Here is a 25,592-nt window from a genome sequence, read left to right as displayed (position 1 = left end):
AATATATTGTTAGAATAATTTGTTTCAGATGTACTGTAATTATTGTCTGTATAAAAATTAATTTGGTGTTCAAAAAGTCTTATTTCAAACTTGAGTTTTGAAAAAGAGGGGGTCATCTTATAATCAGGGCCGTCTTATATTTGGGCCAATACGATAAGCTAATCTTAGCCTTGGCTTGGGTCGTCTGAGCTCTAAGAATTTGCGCTGGGAGAAAGTGTAGATAGGGCTGAATCCACACAGCTATGGGGACAAATATATATGTATGAAAAAAAAAAAATCCTCGTCTCACCCCTGGGGTGGTGTCCGTCCCTCATTCAGCTCGGGTCCTCGACCAGAGGCCAGGAAGCTTCAGGGTTCTGCGCAGTATCCTTGCTGTTCCCAGCACTGCACATTTCTGGACTGAGATGTCCGATGTTGTTCCCGGGATGTGTTGCAACCACTCATCTAGCTGTGTGTCCTGGGTATAACCTCCTCCTCACCCAATGTCAGCTATAGGATCATCGATCCATCCATCCATTTTCTGATGCACTTATCTTCAAAAGTGTTGCGGTGTATTCTGGAGCTTATTCCAGCCGTCTTCGGGCAGTAGGTAAGGTACACCCAGAACTTGTTACCAGTCAATCACAGGGCACACATTGATGCTCACACTCAAACCTAGGGACAATTTTGATTGTTCTATTAACTGACTGTTTTTGGAATGTGGGAGGAAACCGGAGGACTCGGAGAAAAAACATGCAGGCATGAAGAGAACATGCAAACTCCACAATGGAAGCCCAGAGCTGGAATCGAATCCTCCACCTATGCTCTGTGAGACCGACGCACTAAATACTCATCCACTTGGCTCCTCATGTCGCAAATGAATGATGTACATTATAAGAACTTTTGGGGGTCTTTGCAACTGCCAGCTTGAAGAAGTCTGTCTTCCACGCACACACTCCTTCCAGCCTCACTGTTCACTTCAAATGCTGCCCTCCAACAATAGCCAACCACTGTTCCTCTGGAAAACGCATGAATATGGAGGAGCTACCTGAAGAAACCTACTCCACACACACTCGCATGCACACACATTGTCACTCTCCTCTCTCATTTCAATTGTATGAATATATGGATAACTGGAATGAAAATTGTGCCCTTACACCTCACCTTTGTGATGGCTCTGCATGATGCTTATGTGAAAGCAAACGCAGAATGAAATGCATCCTTTCTATTAGACTAACAATGGAGCTCTCCGTAGATCAACACAAGCACACGCGTCGTGTGTGACCCTGCATATGTGTGGAACTCGAGACGGATGTGTCCCCTCCCACACACACGCACACAAGTATAGCGTGGTCCCTGTGTGGACAATGAGTTGACCTCCTTGTGGAAGTGGCTGTGCACGGTGCAGGAACATGTATTGATGTACAGCAGGGGCACATAGACACCTGAGGTCTACTGATGGGAGGGAGAGAGTAAAGGGGCACACAGCCTGGCTGGACACTTGGGCAGAGAAAGGCTGAGGCCTGCCAAACTCTGTTCTCCTCTGAATTAGCCAGTGTCACGTGTGTGCGTGTGCGTGTGTGTGTGTGTGTGTGTGTGTGTGTGTGTCTGTCTGTCTGTCTGTCTGTCTGTCTGTCTGTCTGTGTGTCTGTGTGTCTGTGTGCATCTTCAAACATTGCCACGAAACAGGCAATTCTATCTGAATGTGTTGCACAGGAGCCCTACATAGCTTGTTTTTCACAAAACACTGACAATTTCGTTGGACAATCAATCTAAATGAAATCAAAATAACGCTTCGCTGCGGTTTTCACAGGTGTGCGTATGTAACAAAGGTTTTTGGGGTTTTTTTTTGTCAGAGTTCGTTCAAGGTTGCAAATCGTCGCAAAGATTGGTCAGTTTTTCTTGTGGCCATCAAAGTTCCATCAAAGGCCATCAAACGTCTTTGCCACCATCAAAGTTTGATAAGGTTAGATAAGAAAACATTTATTTGTCTCACAAATGGAAAAATTCCCAATTTACAGCAGCAAAATTATGAAAAGGAGAAAGTAGAAGACAAAAAGTACCGTGTATAAATCAATACAAATATCAAATATAAAACATAAACATACAGTAAGTACCGGTACATTAAAAATGGGTGAGTCGGGTGAATCCAATTAATCAGGTTCAAAATGTCTTGATCATTCAAATTGTCGGTAAACGTCTTTGCCACCATTTGCAAAATTTTTAACATTTTCTTTGATGGCGGCAAGAAAAACAGTTTGCAACATTGAAAACATTTTGTGAAAAAATAAAAGATGAAAAAACATTCGCTCCGTGTGCCCACACCATTTCAGTGTGATGATACCGGCTTAAATTGCAATGAGTTGTCTGAGTTGAAATTGCATCAACGATCAATGGGCAGTTACTGTGCAATTCCCAATTTCAGAAGTTATGTGGTAGCATCATGTTCCCACATGAGAAAGATTAGCACAGCCTGGGGACACTTTCCTCGCAGTTACACTAAATAACCATCCGATTGGCATGAGCTTGAGTCTGGCCAGGCGGCCGTTCTGGCTCGACATCTCGTGGTAAAGGAGGGGGGCGGGGTCCCGACTTCCTGCTCGCCATCAGGAAAGCGTCGTCGCTGTCATCCGCTCAAGAGGCAAGTCTTTTCATTCAACACAGATGGGCTGGCACCGCTGAAGCTCGCTATGCCCAGAGGCCGTAAAGTATGCCTGCCATGCGAGATCGTATATGTCGTTGCACAGCAACACATTACATCCAAGCCCAGGGTGGAAAAGCACTTCCAGGGAGATTGACAAGGTCTTTTATGTCAACAACCACCTCTGTACTCTTTTCAAGATATTTTCTACATTTATGGAATAGTCAACCTGTCTTTGATCTTAACATTGTAATTTTAGTTCAAAGACCTTTTGAAACAGTCACCAGGCCACGGCATTAACTACACCTGGGCAATTCAAGAGCACTACATCAAAAACAGATATCAGAGCCCACTGGTGTGCTAAATGCAGTCTTTAATATGGCACCATAAACTTGTTTACAGCATGAGGTATGAGTCACGACTTGAACTCATCTGAAAAGTGATGCACGTGCCGCTGTTTTAGTTTGAAACAAAGTTGAAATGGACTCATTTATTTTAATTCTTTAATGTCTGTATGTGCTCGATGGCATATGTAAAGTCATATTACTTAATACCGGTGGTAGATTATCTGTAGTCAGCCTCACAGATGCGACGTCTACTATGCAGGTTGTGTTGTTCAAGCTGTCTACCGTGACATCGAGAGGTATCAGTCACAGTCAAGGCAATTACGGTCCCTACGAGTGGCTCAGATTTTTGATTGCTTTAAAAAAATGATGCATTGATTTAAAGTGTGGCAGAATATGTTCCAGTGGGCGAGGCAACGAGCATGTCAGAGTTTACTGGAATGCAAATTGAGCTCAGGAAACATGTTAACAACATGAGATAAGGCTCAGCACTTTAATTAATCTGGGAGACCTGTTTACTTGGTTGGCGCTACTGTTTTGGTTATCAGCAAGCATTTAAATTAGCTGAACTGATGTCTGTGTGTGAACAGCACTATTAAATGTGTTCATTACGCTTTCTAGGTGTTTTTTGACTGATGGGAGAAATGGGGGTGGGGCGTCTATTTGGGAGAGTTTTTAGTGGATGATGCACTTGGGAACGTATTTACAAAACGTTTTAATCAGAGATGCACGTACATTTTCTAGATGATTTTTTTTGCACTGATTCACTGCTCATTAAACACATTTAATAATAATAATAATAATAATAATACACGTAATATGGTAATCTTTTTTTGGAATATTTATGAAAAGAGACTTCGGTTCAGCAACAAGGTGGGATTTTTGTTTCAAAACTTCAAAAGTCAGGTATAAATTACAAGGCATGGTAAAATCCATGATGCACAAGCTTTTATAGGTCTACCTTGTAAACAAAACAAAATATCTCCAAAACCTGACGTGCTAGAAAAATAGTCAAGTCACTTTTGAAAGGGACACATGAAGCCATTTCTGTTAAAAAATAAATAAATACATAAATAAATCTCTTGATTTGTGTACCGGTAATTACTTTTAAAAAAATTATGTCAAGTAATTTGAACAAATTATGTTTTAAAATGTTTTACAGTTTTCTTTGTTAGTTTTTTTTTCTCATGTAATCCCTTTTAAAAAAAATAAATAATCTATTCATTATTTCTGGTGAAGTTTAACATGGACAGAACTTGCACCATCAAAGGACTGGTCGTTCGTACCGAAAGTCCAGACATTATAATAAATATCTTCCACATAAAACCACCCAACCGAACACATACACAATAATGGAAAGAATGGGCTATGTAAATATGAATATATATAAAAGAGACTAATACTCACTCTTGTACAGCGCGGGCTATAGACAGTGCAGTGGAGCCGGTCTCATTGACGCTGTCCAACGTCACGTTTGGCAGGTCGTCGTCATCGCTGTCACTCTTGATGTGACGCGGCGACAGGTCGTTGTGTTCCGCGTGTGCTATGAGGATGAGACGAGACCATGACGGTGGTGCAGAAAGAACAAAGATCATCCTTGTTTTGTACTGGAAAGATGTACAAAATCTGTTCAACAAAAGCCTTTTCGTATATTCTGTTACAGCCTCTTACAGCTTCAAAACCACAGTGTGTGTTGCAAATTTACTACCTCCATGACAGTGATCATCAAAACTGACCATTACGTTGTTTCATTTGGACATTTTGGTCCATACGCATGCTTCCCTGCACTCGCATGAATCTCGAATCATTTCAATGCCAGTGTCTTTCATAACTGTAAATTGTCTGTTCCTAAAGATAATCTGAATTTCAGCGCCGCATGCACATCCACCACGAAACATTGATTTGGCATGAAGGCCAAGGTCATTGTGTGCGAGGCTCCATCTAAACTGAGCACTGACCTCTGACAAGACCAACTATTCTGAGTTTGGAAGACACACAACCTTGTACCTCTTCATTGGTATCCACCTCCTTCTTATGTAATGACATTTGCAATTTAAACCCCCAGGGCCCCCCCAAAAAAAGAAAAATCTGTGAACATAGCTTATTCCCTGCAGGGGGTGTGTGCAATACAATTACCGGTATTTTAAGGTGAAGTTTGAAACATTTGTTCAAAAGGACTAAGATGGAGACTAACTCATATTCACGACTAAAACATTGTGGAGTGACCTCATAAGGGTCTACTGGATTTTAAGTTGTCTAAGCATATAAAATAATTGTTAATAGTGCAGAAGGAATTCGCTTAGAACACAAAGTGTACATACTGGTATTTTTTTTCATCTGAGAGGCTGATTGTCAGTGTGTCGGTAGGTGCTGACGTTTTGGCTAGCACCCTGATGCAGCAGATGATGAACTAGTCTTTACGCATGTGAACAACAGCATCTACGAACAGAGATAATGACATTTGTTTTCCTGTTAATTATGTCATGGGGAAAACGAGAGGTGTCTATTTGAGGTATGGGTTGTGTTAAATCAATAAAGCACATGGTGATTCATTATGCCATGGCGACAGCCTCTCAGCATCTCACCACTGTAAATTGAACTGATTAATTTAGCTTTTATTGTTTGTCTGTTTGTTTATTTGTTCATTTTTTGAAAAGAGCTTCAGTTAGCATGTCAAAAACGAACTGTTTTCACATTTTACTCAGGCTGCTTGATGTCACACAAATCAAATACGATGATAACCATAGAATCAGAATTGTTTTCTAGTAAAATAACTTGAAACGGCTGGATAAATTTCAGCCGTGGGTGACAGTGCTTGTCAGGCTTCTTTATTTTAATTGCTTAATGGAACCTCACTTTTGTCTACTCGGTTTTGGTAAATGGTCCTCACCAGACTTATCCACCTGCCCCTGTGACTCGGCCACATAGTGGCCGGAATCAAGCCCCACACGAAGCATCCTATCCACATGCACAACTTGACTGTTTTCTTGAGGTAGCGTCACCCTGTACACTCATTGGACGCATTTCAAAAATTGTTGACTTGAGTTGTTGAATGTGACTGTTCAATGCTATGGCACCACGGGCCCGTGGAAAGTTTTAATTCCCAGTTCACCTATAAATTCCCTTTAACTTAGGTAGGACTTATAGCTATTCCCGCTAAAATATATATTTGTGAATATTTCTGCGTGTCCTAAAGGTTTGCTTGGCTTTCCATGATTTCTTATGGCATTTTTTTTTTCCCGGAGAGAGATTTAATGTCAATTCAAATGTCATCTTTAGTTTTCTCAGGCTGCTGCACATCACATTCAGGATGAACAACCATCTAATCAGTATAGTGATTAAATATTGATTTTAAGTAATTCAGAAAGAAACAAAAGTACAAAGACATCCAGTCAATAGAAAACATGGCATCCATTGAAACTCCCTTATATGAATTTCAAAGCTATCAAGGGTCCTCTCAGATGGCACTGAAGCCATTACAGCCCATAATAAGAGCAGCAAATAAAGCAGCAGTGACTGCTTTTAAAGCTTTCTACTTCGACAATCTGAAGAGGGGAAACTCGGGTAAATGTGTGGGGGCTTGGGGGGGGGGGGGTCACCATCTCGCCTAGCCTATGGAAAGCCTGCAATTAGGGAGTGTAATTAGCTAGAAATGGGAGGCGGGTTGAGGGCGGGTGGGGGGGTGTATTTTGAGCGAGGGACACAAAGGAGGAGTGCGAGAGAGGTGGGCAGATCACCACATTTCTTTCCTTTCTTTCTCTCGCTCCTGTTGTTTCCAGTCATGCCCTGTTTCCATGGCAACCTGCTGCCGGAGACAGGGAGGCAGCAGTGAAAAGGAAGTGTATCCGCCCTCTCTTAAAGAGGATGGCCGACCTGTGCGTGTGTATGTGTGCGCGTACACTTGTGGGCGAGTGGATGTGGGTGTGGGCAAAGTGTTTTTGTATCAATGTTGAAAGCTTTTCATTCGACTTGCATCACTGCACACTGTTGTGTTGCTGTCATCGGCTTTAGAGTGAGTCAAATAGGTGGAGATGCTTTCGGGTGCATACTTATTTATTCCCTCGCATAGTTAATGCATGGTGTGCTACATTCATGAGAGCCTTTATTAGGTACAACAGCAAAAACTCCGCCTTTTGGGAAAAGCGATGGTACCTTCAATAAAGTGTTTCATTCGTTCCAACCTCGTAACTCAATTTACTCACAAACGAAATACATTGTCCCCATTGAAATGAACTGAAATGCCAATCATCCGTTCCAGCCATCCAACATTTTTGGAGGTTACTGGTTTTTCATACAATTGAAAGAATCTCAACAACAATCTGTGATTTTTTTTTCACCTCAATATTGCAAATGCGATCTAATAAGCATTCTTTTAAACTCTTCCCATTCACAATAATATAATCTTTATTAAACTAAACAATAACAGATCAGGCAGCCCGGTGGCCAGTGGTTAGCGTGTCGACCTCGTAGTGCAGAGGTAACAATTACAAACAAAAAATAAAACACAAGAGGTAACAGAGGTGGAATTGAACCCGGGTTCAATTCTAGCTGCGGCCTCCCTGTGTGGAGTTTGCATATTCTCCCCGGGCCCGCGTGGGTTTTCTGCGGGTACTCCGGTTTCCTCCCACATTCCAAAAACATGAATGGCAGGCTGATCGAACACTCAAAATTGTCCCCAGGTGTGAGTGTGAGCACGGAGGAGTGTTCCTCTTTGTGTGCCCTGCGATTGGCTGGCAACCAGTTCAGGGTGTCCCCCTGCCTACTGACCGAAGACAGCAGGGATAGGCTCCAGCACCCTTGTGAGGATAGGCGGATGGGAAAATGAATGATTGAATGAATATCAGATCGATGAAAAAGAAATATTTTAGTTGTATGTTAGAGGCAGATGAACCTTGAATGTATATCCATCCATCCATCCATTTTCTGAACCGCTTAATCCTCACTAGGGTCGCGGGGGTTGCTGGAGCCTATCCCAGCCGTCTTCGGGCAGTAGGCGGGGGACACCCTGGATCAGTTGCCAGCCAATCGCAGGGCACACAGAGACGAACAACCATCCACGCTCACAATCACACCTAGGGACAATTTAGAGCGCCCAATCAGCCTGCCATGCATGTTTTTGGAGTGTGGGAGGAAACCGGAGCACCCGGAGAAAACCCACGCAGGCCCGGGGAGAACATGCAAACTCCACACAGGGAGGCCGGAGCTGGAATCGAACCCGGTACCTCTGCACTGCGAAGCCGACGTGCTAACCACTGGACTACCGGGCCGCCTGAATGTATATGAATTTTTTTTATTAATCTAGTTCAATTGGAGAAGTTCACCTTGTAGATTGCAGTCTTTTAAGCATTCATTACGACCACTACTTCCTACCCCCCCTCCTCCCCACCGGTGTGGTGTAAAAAAAAGTTTGTAACTCATATATCCGATTACATAAATGATGCAGACGGCTACCTGGCTTCATCACTTTAACATGTACTGTATGTGTGATATTATTTTATGATATGAGCGTGCCCAGTAGAGCACCACCAATTGCTGGGGAAAGGTACTGGCCCAGCCCGTGAATAGCAAAACTCAATGTAGGTTACAATTGATGGCCACTGTTCGGGGAAAAAAAAAAAAACCTGATTAAAAACGCGACAGAAGTTTGGAAGTGTCTTTTAAAAGAAAAGCCCCCCTCAATAAGGGATCATAAATGCGCGGCGTCAATAACCCGTTCTGTCAGCGCACCTCACAAGACCTCATTTCAGACAGCATCAAAGGAAATTATTCTGTGAGTTGTGTTTTTTTGTTTTGTTTCGTTTTGCTATTTTGCCTTAAACTTCAGAGTTCGAATCAGGGTCATGCAGGAGAACACGCCAGCTATGATTGTACCTCAATTCTGTTCAGCCAGGTAAATTCGGCTTTTTTAAAAGAAAGAACAGGTTCTACAGGGGGTTTTAAATGCATGAGGTAGTCATACCATGCCAGCAATCAGCACACCTTAGGAGACCCCCTTTTAGCCGGCATCAAACGATCCATTTGATGCATTTTTATCTTCTCACACTTAATGTCAGTTGTCATATAGTTAAGACATTATTTCACATTATCGTTCCAACCGTAGTTAACTTATTTATACACTAGAATGACTGTCAGAAATGTTAAAATGTTACTGAAAAAAATTATCTGCACAGTTGATCGAGGTTTTAAGAGCACGACATTGCTTCTTCCGAGGGGTCCACGCTCAAATTCTAAATCAGGTATGGACAGCTAAAATGATCTCTGATCTCAACAAATTAGAGATCTTCCAGTATCTCAGAACAAATTGTATTGGTGTCCACAAAGTTCAGCACCTCTGCGACAGTGTCATTTGATAAAAAATGTGCATTCTTATCTTTGTCAGGGCATTTATTTTCAACCTTAAACTGTCGACTGGCTGCTACTGCTTTAAGTGACGAAATCCATCAGCTTATTTTATACTGCATTATGTCAACTTGGCTTTGTTCATGTGTGTACTTGTGTGTGTGATGTGTGCGAGTGCCACCCATCTCGAATACGGATCCGCACCCTGTTATGCAAGTCTTGATTTTCCCGTCCGATTTTTCTCCCTCAGAAACTCACAAGTATCTCTGAGGATCACCCCACCCAGACTAATTACACACCCCTGTTCGTATGCTCGCAAGTAGGCTACAAGCTCGGGCATGAAGCCTAAATGTCCATCCTTGCAGGATGTGACCAAAAGCAGCCTCTTTTAGAAAAATGAACACTTGCTCTGTGTATGGTGCGGGAGGTGGACAAGACCGGCGAGTGTCGGTTCCCTCCCCGTGGTTGGCAGTAAAAACCCCACCCAAAGGGAGAGAAGCAGTCACACCCACGCAGTCACACATTGGAAGTGCTGCAGATGTTTGCTGCTTTTGCTGTTGCTACACGTGATAAAAGGCAACGAACAGCACATAAGTTCACCTCTGATGTGCAGCATCATTGCCTGGGCGGGACCTCAAGAGCGGAACACACACAAAGTCGTGGCACGCTGTTTGATGCAAGACGCAAGGTTATCGTCAAAAGTAGGAGTGAGTCGCATGTGCGCAAGCTACGATGCACGGAATGCTCAAACCATCAACTTTAAGATTCAAGCAATGCCCAATCGCAGGAAAAAAATTCCACACTAAATTTAAAAAAAGTCAGGCTATTACTTGGGTTAAACACGTCAAGTCATAAAATCCTGCCTAGTCACATTTGCCCCTTGACTCTCAATATCTGTACCCGGTGTTAGTTGGCAACTAGCATATTCACAAATACATTTTGTCATGGTTCCATTCCGGCCTCTGTTCTCTCGATTCCTTCATTTTCTTCTCAATTAAACACACAGCCAACATGAAGGAGAGGTCATTTGACCAGTTATTGATAAGCCAAACTGAAGTTAACAAGGCGGACCTATATTTTGGAGGTTTATCGTCACAGATATATCTTATCTTTGAGTTGCAAACTTAGCATTTTGCCTTTCTAGTTCTAGTTCTCCTGATATTAAAACTAAATACATAAATATGATCCTTGAATCTAAATGTAATCATTTTGGGAGATCCTTCCATGATACTTGCTTCAAGAGATGACCTCTGAACTCGGTTTTATATCACAATGGTGGGTCGCCAGGTTTGCGTTCCCTACATTAAAAACAAACAAACAAAAAAAAAACTTGTCTTTCAAAAACACTGTAACATTTGTCTCTGCCTTGGCTGCTCACTACATACCTAGAGTGCCGTGAAAAAAAAGTAATAGTATTCAGAGGCAACCAAAGGGAATACAAAATGACAAATTTTTTCAGGCCCCAAAAAAGTCCAACCCTTTCTGACGCTCTGTGAAAAAGTGATTGCCCCTCCCTTGTTAAATCACAAAGTAACTGTGACTAACGACAGTTTTGGGAAAGTTCGATTTCTCAGACTCTGGGGCTCCTGCAAACCACTGTCAGAGTCATTATTCACAAATGGAGAACACTTGGAACAGTGGCAAACATTCCCAGGCGTGGTCGCCCAGCTAAAATTATTCCAAAAGTGTGACGACGACTCATCCAGGAGGTTGCAAAAGAACCTAGAACAACATCCAAAGAACTATAGACCTTGCTGACCTCAGTTTGGATCAGTGTTCACCATTCTACAATAAGAAAGACACTGGCTAAAAATGGCATCCACAGGAGAGTTCCCAGGTGAAAACAACTGTTGTCCAAAAAGAACACAAAGACTCATCTCACATTTGCCGAAACACATCCTGATGATGACCAAGAATTCCGTGGACTGATGAGCCAAAAAGTCAATTCGATTTGAAACCTAATATTTTTTCACGGCACTGTACATTTTCAATGCCAACTGGACAATAAAAAGTGAACCATATATTAGGACCAGCGGTGTTTCGTATTTATGTGAAGACTCATCAGGCAGACATGCATGAAATGTCCTTCTGCATGCAACCTTGGCCTTAATAGTGAGTACAGTGTCCCCTGCTCGGTCTCAGACTTTTTTAAGTGATCGTTATTTGGGAGATTTTACATAATATGGGAACGTTTAAAATTAGTGTTGCTTGCCTTCAGTGGTGTGCTGCAACACTCCTCAACTCTCCTGGAAGAGTTTCGATAATTGAGTATGTGAAATCCACAAAGTTCATTTTGTCATGTGTCGCCAAAGTGCAGCTGTGGAGTTAGTCATTTACAAAATGTCTTTAATATTTGGGATAAAAGCATTCAATGAATAATAACCCGTCATGAATTGTCAAAGCATTAATGGTTCCATTTATTTTATTATTAAATGATTAATATCAAAATTGCAATGCATCATCAAAGTGCTCGCCTTTAGTTTAGCTTTGTTTTATTTGAGAACCTTTCACTTAACTTTTACACTTGTGAAATATGGAGTGAACACCGCTATTGAAGCGTGAGCAGTTTGTTATATTATTTTCATTGCATAGTGATGTCATTATTCTTTACACTAGCATGCGTGACTCGTATTTTAGTTGTGTTAAACAGTGGCAAATTATCTTGCACTTGTTGATAGGGTTGAAATGACACGAAGCATCTAGTCGACTCCTGCCCATCACGGAGAGTTTTATTTGAATTTCGTAGTATAATCTTGTTTTGTTTTTGTTGGCTAAATTGTTGTGACGAAGTTCCAGAGTTGGCAGCTCGCACCACCACATGCCCTGGCTCCTCCTGGGATTTCATGGTAACAAAGGTCAGACTCTGCACTTGCATAAGACAGAAATGCCCTTTCACCTTCCTACAAACAGGTGATTTAACGGAAAAGTTAGCGACCTTTCATAGAGACACCGGAGAACTGTTTTCAATAAAATGTCTCCTTGGCTTGACTCATTCATTTGCACAGGCACAAATATTTTTTAACATTAAACAGCACAATGGTCTCACCTTTGCCCTGGCTCTTGGCGTCGTCCAGCAGAGGTAGCATGATGGCGTTGTTGAGGCTGGAGGGCGAACGCATGGCCGTGGTATACATGAGCGGCAGCGACTGCACCACCACCGGGATGCGGTGAACACGGCCGCTCAGCTTTCCAGCGCCCTGCAGGCCCAGCGGGCTGGACGGAGGCGGCGGCACCGAGTGCAGGATGTGCAAATATGGCTGACCTCTCATCCCGGGCGCAACCAGAGGGCCCGGCGAGAGCACCGACGCCGCCGAGGTAATGACCGACGGCGAGGATGAAGAGGACGACGATGACAGCGAGGACGGCGAAAAAGCGGATCTCAGCGGGGAGGAGGATGACGTGGTGGTGGAAGAAGAGGGGCGGGGCTTGTTGATGGACAGGTCCACCGGCTCGGTCTGCGTGTGGAAGTGCAGGTCGTGGGCCAGCAGGTCTTCCGGAGGCTCGGGTTTCACTCTGCTGAGAAAGAAGGGGACGCCGTCCATCGCGGAATAAGACCGCACTTTGGGTGACTGCGGAAGGAGAGACGCATTCATTTAGAAATACAATTGAAACACTCTTGGAACATTTGGAACTGGATGTCACAAAATAGGAGTGTGACAGAGTATGAAACACTGAATGTTTGAATATCAGTTGAGACCAAATGAGGCAAGTTGTTAGCACAGCAGTCCCACAGAAGAAAGATCCTTGGTTCACATCTCAACTTTGGTTTTCCTTTGTGGAGTAAGCATGTTCTCTCGCTCCTTGCAGGGGTTTTTATCAGAGCAGTCAGGCTTCCCTATCACATTCCAAAATGTGTGTGTGTGTGTTTGGTTGACTCAAGACTCAAAATTTTCTAGAGGTGTGAATAAGATTGAGAATGCTTGTTTGTCTATATGTGGCATGTAACTGATTGGCAACCAGCGCAGGGCGTGAGCCTCTTGCCCACGCTCAGCTTTCAAAGAAATCTAATGAGGACCATAGCTGAAGAAAATGGATAGATGAGAAGAAATGTCCCACAGCTTTGACCTTTGAAGCGTCATAGGTTGGATGTTTTGCACAAAAAAAAAAAAAAATCCATAGAATTAAAGAAGAAATTGACCAAAACGCTGTTTGATTCAAAATTAAGAGTAATCTAATTATGCCGGTTTGAAGATCAATTGACACTTTTTTTGATTGGCAGAGAGGTCAAAAGCAACCTAAATTGTCATCCCATCTACTCCAACCATCATGGTTCAGAAATCATTCAGTTGAGAAGTGAATCTTTGGTGCGGCAAAGACTAGGCACCAAATTAGACTCTATTGTCAAATGTCATTTAAAACCAACAGGATTTTTGCCATTGTACGGCATCATCTTTTTTTTACTGTACTTTACATATACCCTAAACCAACTACGGGAAAAAGTAAATAACATGATAAAGATAAATGTCACACACATTCTTCATCTGCTCTCATGCTTCGATTCCTCCAAAATCTTCTGACCATGACCTTTTGTGTTTGGAGGGTTAGTTCAGAAGTAATGAGCAAAACCAACTTTGTCTAGGGGGGAGGGGGGGGGGGGGGTCAATAAGGGTCTTGAGATGACCATGTCTGACAAACTGGGAATCAGGTTGTGCACCAAATTTACAATGACGAGTTTGATGATGAATTCAACTGACGACTGGCAGAGCGGCAATATTGAACCTCGATGTGGCAATAGTTCAAAACCGATAGCTGCGGCAATGCCCAAAATGCTGAGAAACACATGGCGACACAATAAAGATAGTCTCACTCAGCACTTGTAACCTTTCATCATCTCCTCTCTTTCACTCCCTGCGTTGTTCTGCCTCTCAATTCCTCCTGTTTTCCATCACTCCCCCAGAAATGTGCCTCTGTGTATTGCCTACCCCCTCCTCTTAAATCTCCTTTGTGGAAAAAAAAAATCATATGGGCTCAATTTCCTGCCCGTCTCTCTCTCTCTCTCACTCTCTGTCTCTCCGACAGCCCCGCTGTAACTCTGGAGCTCCGATGTGACTCTGAACGCATCACAAACTTGTTTCCCCTCAAAGCCGTCTTGGCTATTTCAAGTGATCTTTGTCTAGAGCGTGTCACGTGTGGGAGGGGTGCCACAAGTCATGATCCTAACAGTGAGGCCTTTCACAGGCCCGTCGGGGAGGGAGCTCATATGGCACTTTTTTTTTTCCTTTTAACTAATCGGACGCGTAAAGCTTATTAAATCTAGAAGGAAAAGCCGGCTATGAAAAATGTGCCCCGCCATGGATTTTCACCCCCACTTCACATTTCATTCTGCTTATGTAATGCTGGCTGCGAGTAGTGAATTCAGAATTTTTTCCCCCCGTCTTCCAAGTAGCGTGTGTTCATTTTTTTTTTTTTATAGTAGCCTACTATTTATACTCCAAGCTTGTATACTCAGCCTACAGGAAATGTTACGAGCTTATGAATAGAATGAAAATGCTTGTTTACTCTGTAACGCCCTCGCAAGTGAAAAACATACCCCGCCACCATTCTGGACGGGTTCACCTGGGGTTCAGCGGCGTCGGGTCAAGGTTTATGGCGTACGGTTATGGTCCGCTTCACAGAACCACCCACTAAGAATTCTCCCAAAAACTAAATATGTGCCCCTATGACCTTGAAACCGAACCACCTTAAAGCATTTTGGACCAGTACCAGTAAATCAACTATTTGTAGTGCTGTAGTAGTATAACTCTGCATAGGCCTAAATAGGATTTTTATCATGCCAGTTCAAATGGTTGGAGGTGATAAGGAACATGTGCAGTTTGTCATAGATGATCATGTATTTAGGAAGAAAATATCTGAGTTGTCAGGGGCAGGGCTCCATGTCGGCCAGTGGTCTCAGCCCACCTGTTTGGCCAGCTAGGAGAACATTTGATACCTGTAATTCTTCCTCCATTTCCACATGGATACAGGATTCTTATACGCCTTGATACTCTGCCTAAAGTTACTTTGATTCATTGCTCATTTGAAGAATATCTATTCAATTGATCTGAATGCAAAATCTAAAATAAAATGTCTTGAGTAAAGAAGATTCGAGAGAACATCAGTCAAAATTATTACTTCCACACCATAGCAAGCAATTAACACTGTCAAAAAGTCACTGTTTATCAAAGTGAAATGGAGTGAAATGTGCTGCCCACAGTTAGAAAACGTGGTGGCATATATATATATATATATATATATATATATATATATATATATATATATATATATATATATATATATATATATATATATATATATATATATTCATTCATTCATCTTCCGTACCGCTTGATCCTCACTAGGGTCGCGGGGGGTGCTGGAGCCTATCCCAGCTGTCTCCGGGCAGTAGGCGGGGGACACCCTGAATCGGTTGCCAGCCAATCGCAGGGCACACATAGACGATCCATGCTCACACTCACACCTAGGGACAATTTAGAGTGTTCAATCAGCCTGCCATGCATATTTTTGGAATGTGGGAGGAAACCGGAGCACCCGGAGAAAACCCACGCAGGCCCGGGGAGAACATGCAAACTCCACACAGGGAGGCCGGAGCTGGAATCGAACCCAGTACCTCTGCACTGTGAAGCCGACGTGCTAACCACTGGACTACCGGGCCGCGCTATATATATATATATATATATATATATATATATATATATATATATATATATATATATTTATCTGTATAAAAAATTGCAAAACGGTATTATTAAGAAGGATGCACACATGCAGGACCACCGCACTGACAAATTTCTGGCCATGCCCCTGTGAATTGTGTTGGCGTGTATGATTGTGCTCACGACATTTAATATTCCATCTATAATTCAGGGCCGCATCAACTAATGAACATCTTTGACCTTATATACAGGACAGGAGATCCTCCCATCCCATCATTCAATGGCCAAGGTTACAAAGGGCACACAACACAGTAGACATTTTTTTTTAAACATGCTATAATCAGCAGAGGTTCAGCTAATTCACTCACAAGTAGTTTCCTGGATATCTCCTGGTTGAAAAAATTGGTTTTTATTGACTATTTTCCCAAATAAGTCCATCATACATTATGTCAGCTTTATGGCCGATAGCTTTGCCATGGCACAACTGCAGGCAGCATTATGCAGCTCAATAAGTCACTGATGTAACAGTAGTTCAGAACTTTGAAAGTAATCGACAAACAATATTATTTGATCCTTCCTTCATTCGGATTTGTTGTCCACTGACAAAAACAAAAATTTGGCATTCATATCAAGCGACGGAAAGAGGAAAAATGAAGCCACCTCCACTCTTGTTTTGACAGACACAACCCCCCTAGCTCTCTCTCCACACATACAAAGATGTGCTCGATCTGCCTACTTGCCTCAGTTCTGCTGCCATCGTCTTTAATAGGGGATAGTGGTTAGCAGGGCCCATTTTTCAGCCACTTGCATGGGAAGGGTCTAACGAGTCAGGCCATATTTCCAGCCTTGGCTCCCTGCCACCCAAATGAAGACCACATTTTTGTCGCGGCCTGTCTGCCCTGTAACAGGGAGGCACAGTCATTTGAGGGCGGGAGATTGGATCTCGGCGCACTTCAAAGCCGCTTGAGGTCGCATCCAGATTGACATCGCGGCACGAATGGAGGGTGACTTCAGAAGACTCAACAGCCTTGAATGCCCAGAAAGACCCGGAGAGGAACCACCTGCTGCCATACTTAAGTGCTCAGATGTGGAGATTTCTTATCAGCAAGTAGTACCGACTAAATGTGACCACAAGACCCATCTGGCTACAACGATCTTGTGTTCTTCCCATTCAACATGCACACACGGATGACCTCTGCTTCATCTTGACTACGTGACTCCAAGGGATGCTTCACTGGGATCATGCATTGTTTTTTCAAGTATCAGCCAAAATTACGAAGGAACAAAAAACCTCTTTGACACAGAGATACCACAGAATAGTCCTATCAGAAGATTTGATCTGCCTTGGGTTATTACACAGAATCCAACAAAGCTGTGAACATAGTTTCGCAGCACCGCTTGACAGTTGGAGACCCAAACAGCCATCTACATGTTGTGTTTTACAACAGTGGTACCTAAGAGTATTTAAAACTCAACATCGAAAACTGGATGACAGGCACGCGGTCTCTGATGCCAAAATGCAGAGCGAGTCGTGAGGGAGCTCAGTGAATGGGAGCGAGCTGAATCAGAAGCCATCTTTTATGAAGCAAATATTGCTCGTTAAGTTCGGTGTCGGTCAATGTGGGAAAGTACACATCCAGACTTGGATATTTATTTATTTATCTTTCTACGAGAAGGATTTAACATGGCACGCGTCGTACATGGGTTTCCGCCTTGTGTGCGCTGTCTGACAGAGCAGTCGAGCTGGAGTACCTTCGCTGTACGGCCCCTCCAACCACGCCCATGGAACAGTAGGAGCATTGAAACATGCACTCCCGCGAGTGCAATCGCATGAAATACTTACCCGCAAGCACTGAAAAGTTTACGAGCATATTGGGTGTACTGTCAAGCTCTGCGTAACAGAACACCCAGCGATAAACTGTGTTCGGGTTTAACACCAAACCCTATGAAGGCGCGTCGTCGGGAACTCGATGCTTGTCCACAGCAGCGCGGCATCTTGGGACCAAATAATTCTAATGACGTCAACGCCAGCAACTGGTGTGATGTACAAAACACTTGTCGGAACGCGACGTTCCTGCTACGCGATGAGTGTTGGGTCAGCGATATCACACCCTCGTCCCAACATTCTGACATTTACTATAATCCACCAGGGGTGCCCAAATCCAGTCCTTGAGAGCCCCTATCCAGCCTGTTTTAGATGCCTGCCATGATCACCTGGAGGTTTCATAAGATCATCAATATCACTCCTGATTCTGAAAAAGCCGAAACCTCCCACGACAAACTCAAGAGCGGAACCAATCTATTGAACCACAGGAATAATGAGGCGCATTCAAAGGCAGTTAGACTGCCTGACTACCAAGTTGAATGAATTGTGATATATTTACGTATCGGACAGATAATCGATGGAATTAGGTCAAAGATTATAGCATTTAATAGCTACCAAAAATATCCTGAGCTCTGTTGGCATTGTACAACTCATGAACAAAGAAACCCTCGAAATTTGGACATTAGCTGTTGGTACGATTACATTTTCCGCAATGCGTGTGAGATATTTGAGAATTTGCGCCACTTTTCCAGTGACCCCGCTTTGGCCTCACAATGCATCACCCACCTGCAGCATTTCTTCCATTAAAAAATATTTCACAGAGTTTATATCAAAAGGAATTGAGCATTACTGCATCATTATTACAGAAATGTGGTGACCTGAGCATGCGGCATGCACACGCACACACGCGCGCACACACACACACACAAAACACAGCTGTGGCAGCAACACAAAGCCCCCGTAACCTAGCAACAGCTTCTCCATAACAAGACCACTTTATTTATAGGTATGCTGGACCAGAGAGCCCTGACACTCTACAAGGGCCATGCAAAGCCTGCGTGAGAAAACATCGTTATAAACCCGACCCAACTAGGAATGAACTATTTTTTTTAAAGACAACGACGCCCGATGGGAGTTTAGCGAAAGGCTTGAATTGTGACGTTTAACTTCTGCGTCTGTGATTCATACTTGGCAATAGAAGGTGCGACGGGAGAGCGAGGGGGGAGTTGAGGAAGAGATGGAGCTGTGATAGTGCTTTTCAGAGGAATAGGAGGATTGCGTTTGTTTGTGTGTTGTATGTTGTGCACACAAGAGGAAGATTATTCATGTGTTTGTAAGACAGGAGGGCAAGAGGAGGATCAATGGGGGAACATAAAGATGCGGAGAGATAGTCGACTCTGAGTTTCTCATGTGACCCAGCATCTCTGCTGACAATCGCCCCCAACTAGTACGGACTCCCAAACAATCGCCGCATAACCACCTCCTCCTTCGTAATGCATTCCTGTCCCAGCTGTGGCTCGCCTTCTCTTCCTCCTCACTACCATGCTCTCCGACCACTCCTCAGAGCCCCCACGCTTGCTGTCTCACTCGCTAAGGCCTGGGAGTGATTATCTGCCCATTGCCGGGAGGAGGAAAGACGGAGAGGAAAGCAAGAGGGGGTGGGGGTGGGGGTGGGGGAAATGGGGAATCGTCTGGAAAACAACTGCTCGCTTACCCCTTGTTCCGATTCCAGGGGCTCGGCTTTGACTCGGACTGCAGGCATTCCGTCAAGCATTAACATCCTGTCTCTTCGGCGGCCTGTGAAGTGACAAACAGGAGGCTTTAGCGTGTTGAATTAGGACCTGCAAAGAAGTAAACACATCTGTCTGTCACAAACAGGGGAACGGTGGGAGTTGATTTCTGACCCTAAAAGGGTAAAATCTGGACCAGCATTTTGTAAATTGAACCCACTGTTAGTGTAGCCGTTCCCTTATGTGACTGCAGTGGAGATCGCATGGGATCAATTGTCACTGTGTTCGCAATCAACCGGTGCTGCAGCCAAGAAAGGGAGTTCTTTTGTCTGATGAACTATCATGAGCACAAACTGAATAAATGGTTGAGAAACAGGATGACTGGAAGGTTTCACAAACGTTTGCAAAAATGAGACTGGGGAGATAGCGTTCGGATTTGGATTGGGATTTTGGCAGATAGCATTAGGGGGTTCAAATTAGGATTAGGGCAGACCTGGGCAAATTTCGGCCTCTGGGCAACATTGGCCATCCACAGTCTTTGCCCAGCCTATCTTTGTCTGAAATGTAAAATGTGCAAATGTGCTGATTTTTTCAATTTTATTTATTTATTTAGATTTTATTTGATGTGCATGTGTTGATGATATAAGCAACAGTCATAAAGTCAAATTTTTACTTCCTGCATGGTAGGAAAAATTTGCCCTCATAATCCACATCAATAATATAAAACAGTGTATTTAAAGATGTATTCTACAATGCTTGCCACACATCCATCTATCAATTGATCAATCTACGCATCTATTCATCTATGTGTCGAATCATTGATTTGGGAGTAACAACTAGGAACGGTTGATTTAAATTGGCAGTTTGTGCTCATAATGTTAGCCTATTTTAAAAATGCAGAGGAAAGAAAATCCACACATTATAGACACAATTTAGCACGTCGGCTTCACAGTGCAGAGGTACCGGGTTCGATTCCAGCTCCGGCCTCCCTGTGTGGAGTTTGCATGTTCTCCCCGGGCCTGCGTGGGTTTTCTCCGGGTGCTCCGGTTTCCTCCCACATTCCAAAAACATGCATGGTAGGCTGATTGGACGCTCTAAATTGTCTAGGTGTGAATGTGAGCGTGGATGGTTGTTCGTCTCTGTGTGCCCTGCGATTGGCTGGCAACTGATCCAGGGTGTCCCCCGCCTACTGCCCGGTGACGGCTGGGATAGGCTCCAGCACCCTCCGCGACCCTAGTGAGGATTAAGCGGTCCAGAAAATGGATGGATGGATGGATATAGACACAATTTTTGTAAATGTTGATTTAAAACATCAGCATTGTGGCTGGTCAAAAAGCATTATAGCAAATTCCAGTCTCGGTCTCAATGTATTTCAGCAATGATAGCATTGTAGAAAGAAGAGAACACTGAAACCACTGAAACAAACAGCAGGCGCAGTTATGTTCTGAGGCTGCTTTGCTAAATCCAGCACAGGGTGCCTTGCACCTGTTTGGAATACAAAGAAATCTCAAGACTATCGAGGCATTCTGGAGTGAAATGTGCTGCCCACAGTTAGAAAACTTGGTGGAATTTGCAGGTAATGTGACTTTCAATGGGATAGAGATATAAACACAGAGCCAAAAAAAAGAAAATACAAGAATTGCCAAGAACAAAACTTCAGACTATTTTAAAGAGTCCTGTTAACACTTTTGGACGTCTGTGAAGGAAGCTGAAACATGCACTGGTTGGAAGACAGCCTTCAAACCAGAGAAGGTTGAAGCACTTGGCTCACAAGTAGTGGGCCAAAAATACCTGTTGCGATGTCCAGTCTCGTTCAGAATTACCAAAATTATTTCTGATGATGAGACCCTCGAAAAAATAAGCTTTTAAGTTAATGGTACCATAATTATTGCAAGAGCTACTTTCATTTATTTTGAAATATATTAAATGATTTTGTTGGACTGTGAAAGAAAACAGTAATTTTCAGTTACTTTTTTTATTAATCACTTTTATCGGTTTGACTATATTTCAGTAATTATTTGGTGGTTTTCTATCATGAACAGCACTGTACCAACAATTAAGTCTGTTGTATGTGTAACGTTATTAAAATTTGGTTATAAACATTTCCAGACACTCAAACTCACTAAGACGTAAATCTAATACCCATAACATAAAAAATGAACTTTTCAGTGACAAATGAATGCATGTCAAGATGTCCAATGATATACTTTTAATTCTGACGATGATCAAATGCTGACATGAATTATGCTGAGTCATTATGCTGTTTTATCTCAGACATTCGGCTGGCTTGTGGGCTGCCGCGAGCCTATTCGTCTTTTGCCGACGGACAATAACTGCCTTGTATAAGTTGTTACTCAACAGTTGTTGCAACACCACCGCCAGGTCACGGTTACTCGTGCCATTCAGGCAGGAAAAAAAAGCTGCAAATGTGCAGCAAACACACTTGCAGACAAACGTCCTCCTGCCCCCAGTGTGAGCACTCAGCCTCTTCCTGGTGGCGTATAAATGCTGCTGCTGTAAAGCTAATGGAGCCAATAACAACAATGTATATTCCACATCCCCCTCAGCCGGAGATGACCTTAGGTAGCACCAAGCTAGCCCTCTTATTATTCTAGCAGAAGTGTAGAAAGAACACAAGCACGGCAAGTCGGCTCCATGTGGTATTGCTGTTAATCCTTCATGTCTGTTGCACTACACGAAATAAACCTCAATTGGTGATGAATAGTGTTGATGCTTTCCTGACCTGATTTACTCAATGGGACAAATCAACTCATGCAAGGTCATGTTTCTACCAATCGCACAGTTCAGGTTGACGTGCTTCCATATGGTACAACTTTGAATCGTCTCTCAGTGAAATTTTGAAGCTTCCGTTAGTATGTAGATGATAGCACGTAAATGCACCAGAAAGGCCCAATTTTATTGACTTATCACCGAAACCACTTGGACCGCTTTGTTTGCATTCCCTAAGAACATACTGCAGATCGGCTCAGCTTGTCTCAGTGTAGTTGGGCCTGGTGTGTTGGTGTGGGTGAATGTTGGCCGGACTGTTAAGTCTGCTACGTAACTGTAAATAGTGCGACAATTAATGAAACGAAGAAGCTAAACACGATGAGAATTCTTCGCGGGTATTATCAGGAAATAAATGAAAAGGCAGAGAAACTCCCGATGTCCTGATGTAAATGTGTGAAGCGGTGTTCACATTCATTCAGAAAACTCCACCACAATAGCGATCGACTTTGGTTCTCTTTGGTACTATTATCGTTAAATCCTGAGATCTGGGATGCGTTTCTACCATAGAATGTGTAGACAGGGACCAGCTAGGTCCATTCCCTTTTCATTGTCAATTTAAGTTTAGTTAGGCTGGCGTGTGAGAGCTGACCAATAAACAGACAGCAGCAAAGAGCTGATCTGTCTGCAAAGCATCCATGTGCCAGGATGCCGTACTGATCAGTGTAACGCCGCAGATCAGGACTACCATATCTCATCAAAGGGATCTGAACTGAAATAATCTGTGGGGACAAGGATTAAGCCACCCTTTTTGTAGCCACGAAACAACTAATTTATCCAGAAACAAAACGGCTTGATTAGATGCCACCTATCGTCCAGTACTTCTCCAGCGCAAGACTAATCCTGGTGGTGTTTGTGTGTGATGGAGGTAGAGCGGTAGAGCGGAGGGTGAATTTGCTCCTTTTCAATCTGCAGCCTCCACCTCCAAACCCCTCCCTTCACACCCACACACACATATACATGTATATACCTCCCTCTCAGGTCTAAGTCCCTCAGGTACCCTGGCTGTGCTGCGATTGTATTGTTGTCCAGCATGTCCTTCGGCTTCAGGTCTTGGTAGGCCCCGATAGCGTTGCCATGGTAACTGTTTGAGCAGGTGGAGCATCGGCTAGAGTCCAGCCTCGAGCCATGTGTTGAAGAGAACAAGCGAAGGGAGTGTAGCAGGAAAAGTACATGGCTTCTTTTCCCTGATAATGACTGCATCCCGAAATATGATCATTTTAGGTCTATGTCTTTAAATGTATTCATGTTAGTCAATAAATGAAACTGCATTGTGAGAAAGAGCCACTCTATTCATCCGCAGTCCCACTAATCCAGCGGTGTGTGGACACCCTCATAATGAGCTGGCCTGCAGCGAGCTATTCAGGGGAAATCAATGGCCAGTGCACGCCGCTGCTTGTGACCGCAATGACCAAAGTGCAAACAGTGGCGAGTTAGGCCTCATGCCGAGTAACGAGCTAATGGAGGGAGGTGAGGTCGAAATACTTTGACCGATTGCTCCATCGCAGGCCTCGCGAAGCGGTTTCTTTGCTTAAAGTAGTCAAACAATGCATCTAATAGTCTTCATCAGTGCATTCGCTGCACAGGCGACCGTGAACTGCAGTTCGTCCATCAGCAGTATGCTCTGTGTGTGCGAGATAGCCAGTGGGCGGGAGGTTGTGGGGGCGGAGGTGCGGGGTAGATTAAGATCACCTTTCCATTTGCTGCACTCTGAAATAAAATGGCCATCCCAGGTGTGTGGGGGAGTCAGACGCAGCGAGGAAGGTACGTCAGTGGAGTGTTGAGGCATGTCATTTCTCCTTCCAACAAACAAATTCTCCTAAGAAAAAATGCTGACTGAACTTTTTCCAAAGTGAATACAAAAATATAAAACCATGCACACCATTCAATTGGTGTGCATGTTTTTTTACAAGGATTTAGAGCATGTGTAGAATCTCGAATCTCATCTGTAGACTCGAAAATCATCAGGTGTGCCTATGTTGTGATTCTTGTCACGGAAGGACCCTAAACACACTAGTGTCGACTTCTGGCCTTGTGGAGTTGAGCTATAAAGAATTATGTGTTTTATGGAGAGTGATCAAATTTATCAATCATGCTTAGCCGACATGGGGTGACAAAAACTTTTTTTTTTTCACTTTAGCTTCTTTCAACTGTCTAGTAACATATACAGGTACAGTATGTGTTTTAAATGTGGAAGCAAACAAACACTTTTCTGGTTTTGAAGCAACATTGAAAATGGCCAAAATCATCCATTCATTTTGTGATCCACTTTATCCTCACATGGGCCGCGGGAGGTGCTGGCGCCTATCACAGCTGTCTTCGGGCAGTAGGCGGGGGACACCCTGAACCAGTTGCCAGCCAATCGAGGGCACACAGAGACGAACAACCATCCACGGTCTCACTCACACCAAGGGACAATTTAGAATGTTCAATCAGCCCCGTATTTTTGGAAGGTGAGAGGAAACCGGATTACCCGGACAAAACCCACGCAGGCCCATAGAGAACATGCAAACTCCACACAGGAAGGCCGCAGCTGGGATCGAAGCCACAACCTATGGCCTCTGCACTGTGAGGATGACGCGCTAACCAATCTTCCACCGGGCTGCCATTTTATAGACACTTGAAATCAAATTGTGTGAATCTGGCAACTTCTTTTTTTTTCTGCGTCAACTCATGATAGACATGGTTGGCAAACGTCATGAGGAGCTCAGTTTACTGGGCTGCTAAAAGAAAATTCTAGCAGCTTAGGCCAGCCTTCACTACCACATATAACATGGCAAATACTACAAAATGTGTGTTCATTCAAGTTATTATATGTGAGTAAATTGAAACCAGATCACCATCACTTTAGAAGTCATATATTTTGTGATATTTTTGCTTGATGGTATCGCGTGACATTTTTCTGATGTAAAATGGATGCTTTGGCTTTGAAAAGGTCGGGAAAAACTCTCTTCATGGATCAAGAGTTACAATTAGAGGAGAACTCCGGCCTTTGGTCAACCTATGATTGGTGTCCAGTGATTGATAAGTTGATTAAGAGGTGCGTCGCAAGATCATTGCCCATATAATGTGCAGACACAGTACCCTCTTTTGGACAGTAATTCTGTAATGTTAACTCTGACAGTAACGGTCAACCGTGTTTATTTTCCTCCGCCTTTAACACAGAACCTAGCAAAGCGGGATGTTGCAGCAACAGTGTGTGCTCTCACACAGCGCAAAGGCATCCGGCAATCAGATCATGAGATGACATCCATTCCAGCATCTGCCGTGATTTATAAAATATTTTCAACAAAG

General features: G+C 43.5%; 1 protein-coding gene across 1 annotated transcript in view; it reads right to left on the bottom strand.

Moving 5' to 3' along the window:
* klf12b (Kruppel-like factor 12b) overlaps nucleotides 1–25,592 on the bottom strand; it is a 49,197-nt gene that overhangs the window by 8,693 nt on the left and 14,912 nt on the right. Inside the window, exons 2-4 of the mRNA XM_052082498.1 lie at nucleotides 19,496–19,578; nucleotides 12,350–12,872; nucleotides 4,372–4,507 (exon numbers count right to left, since the gene is read on the bottom strand). Coding sequence (XP_051938458.1) covers nucleotides 4,372–4,507; nucleotides 12,350–12,872; nucleotides 19,496–19,561 — 725 coding nt within the window. The 5' untranslated portion in view covers nucleotides 19,562–19,578. The remainder of the gene's footprint in view (nucleotides 1–4,371; nucleotides 4,508–12,349; nucleotides 12,873–19,495; nucleotides 19,579–25,592) is intronic.

This window comes from Hippocampus zosterae, chromosome 12, assembly GCF_025434085.1.
Source record: "Hippocampus zosterae strain Florida chromosome 12, ASM2543408v3, whole genome shotgun sequence".
Lineage (NCBI taxonomy): Eukaryota > Metazoa > Chordata > Actinopteri > Syngnathiformes > Syngnathidae > Hippocampus > Hippocampus zosterae.
Note: the sequence above shows the minus strand (reverse complement) of the source record. Positions and strands in the feature narration are given on the sequence as shown.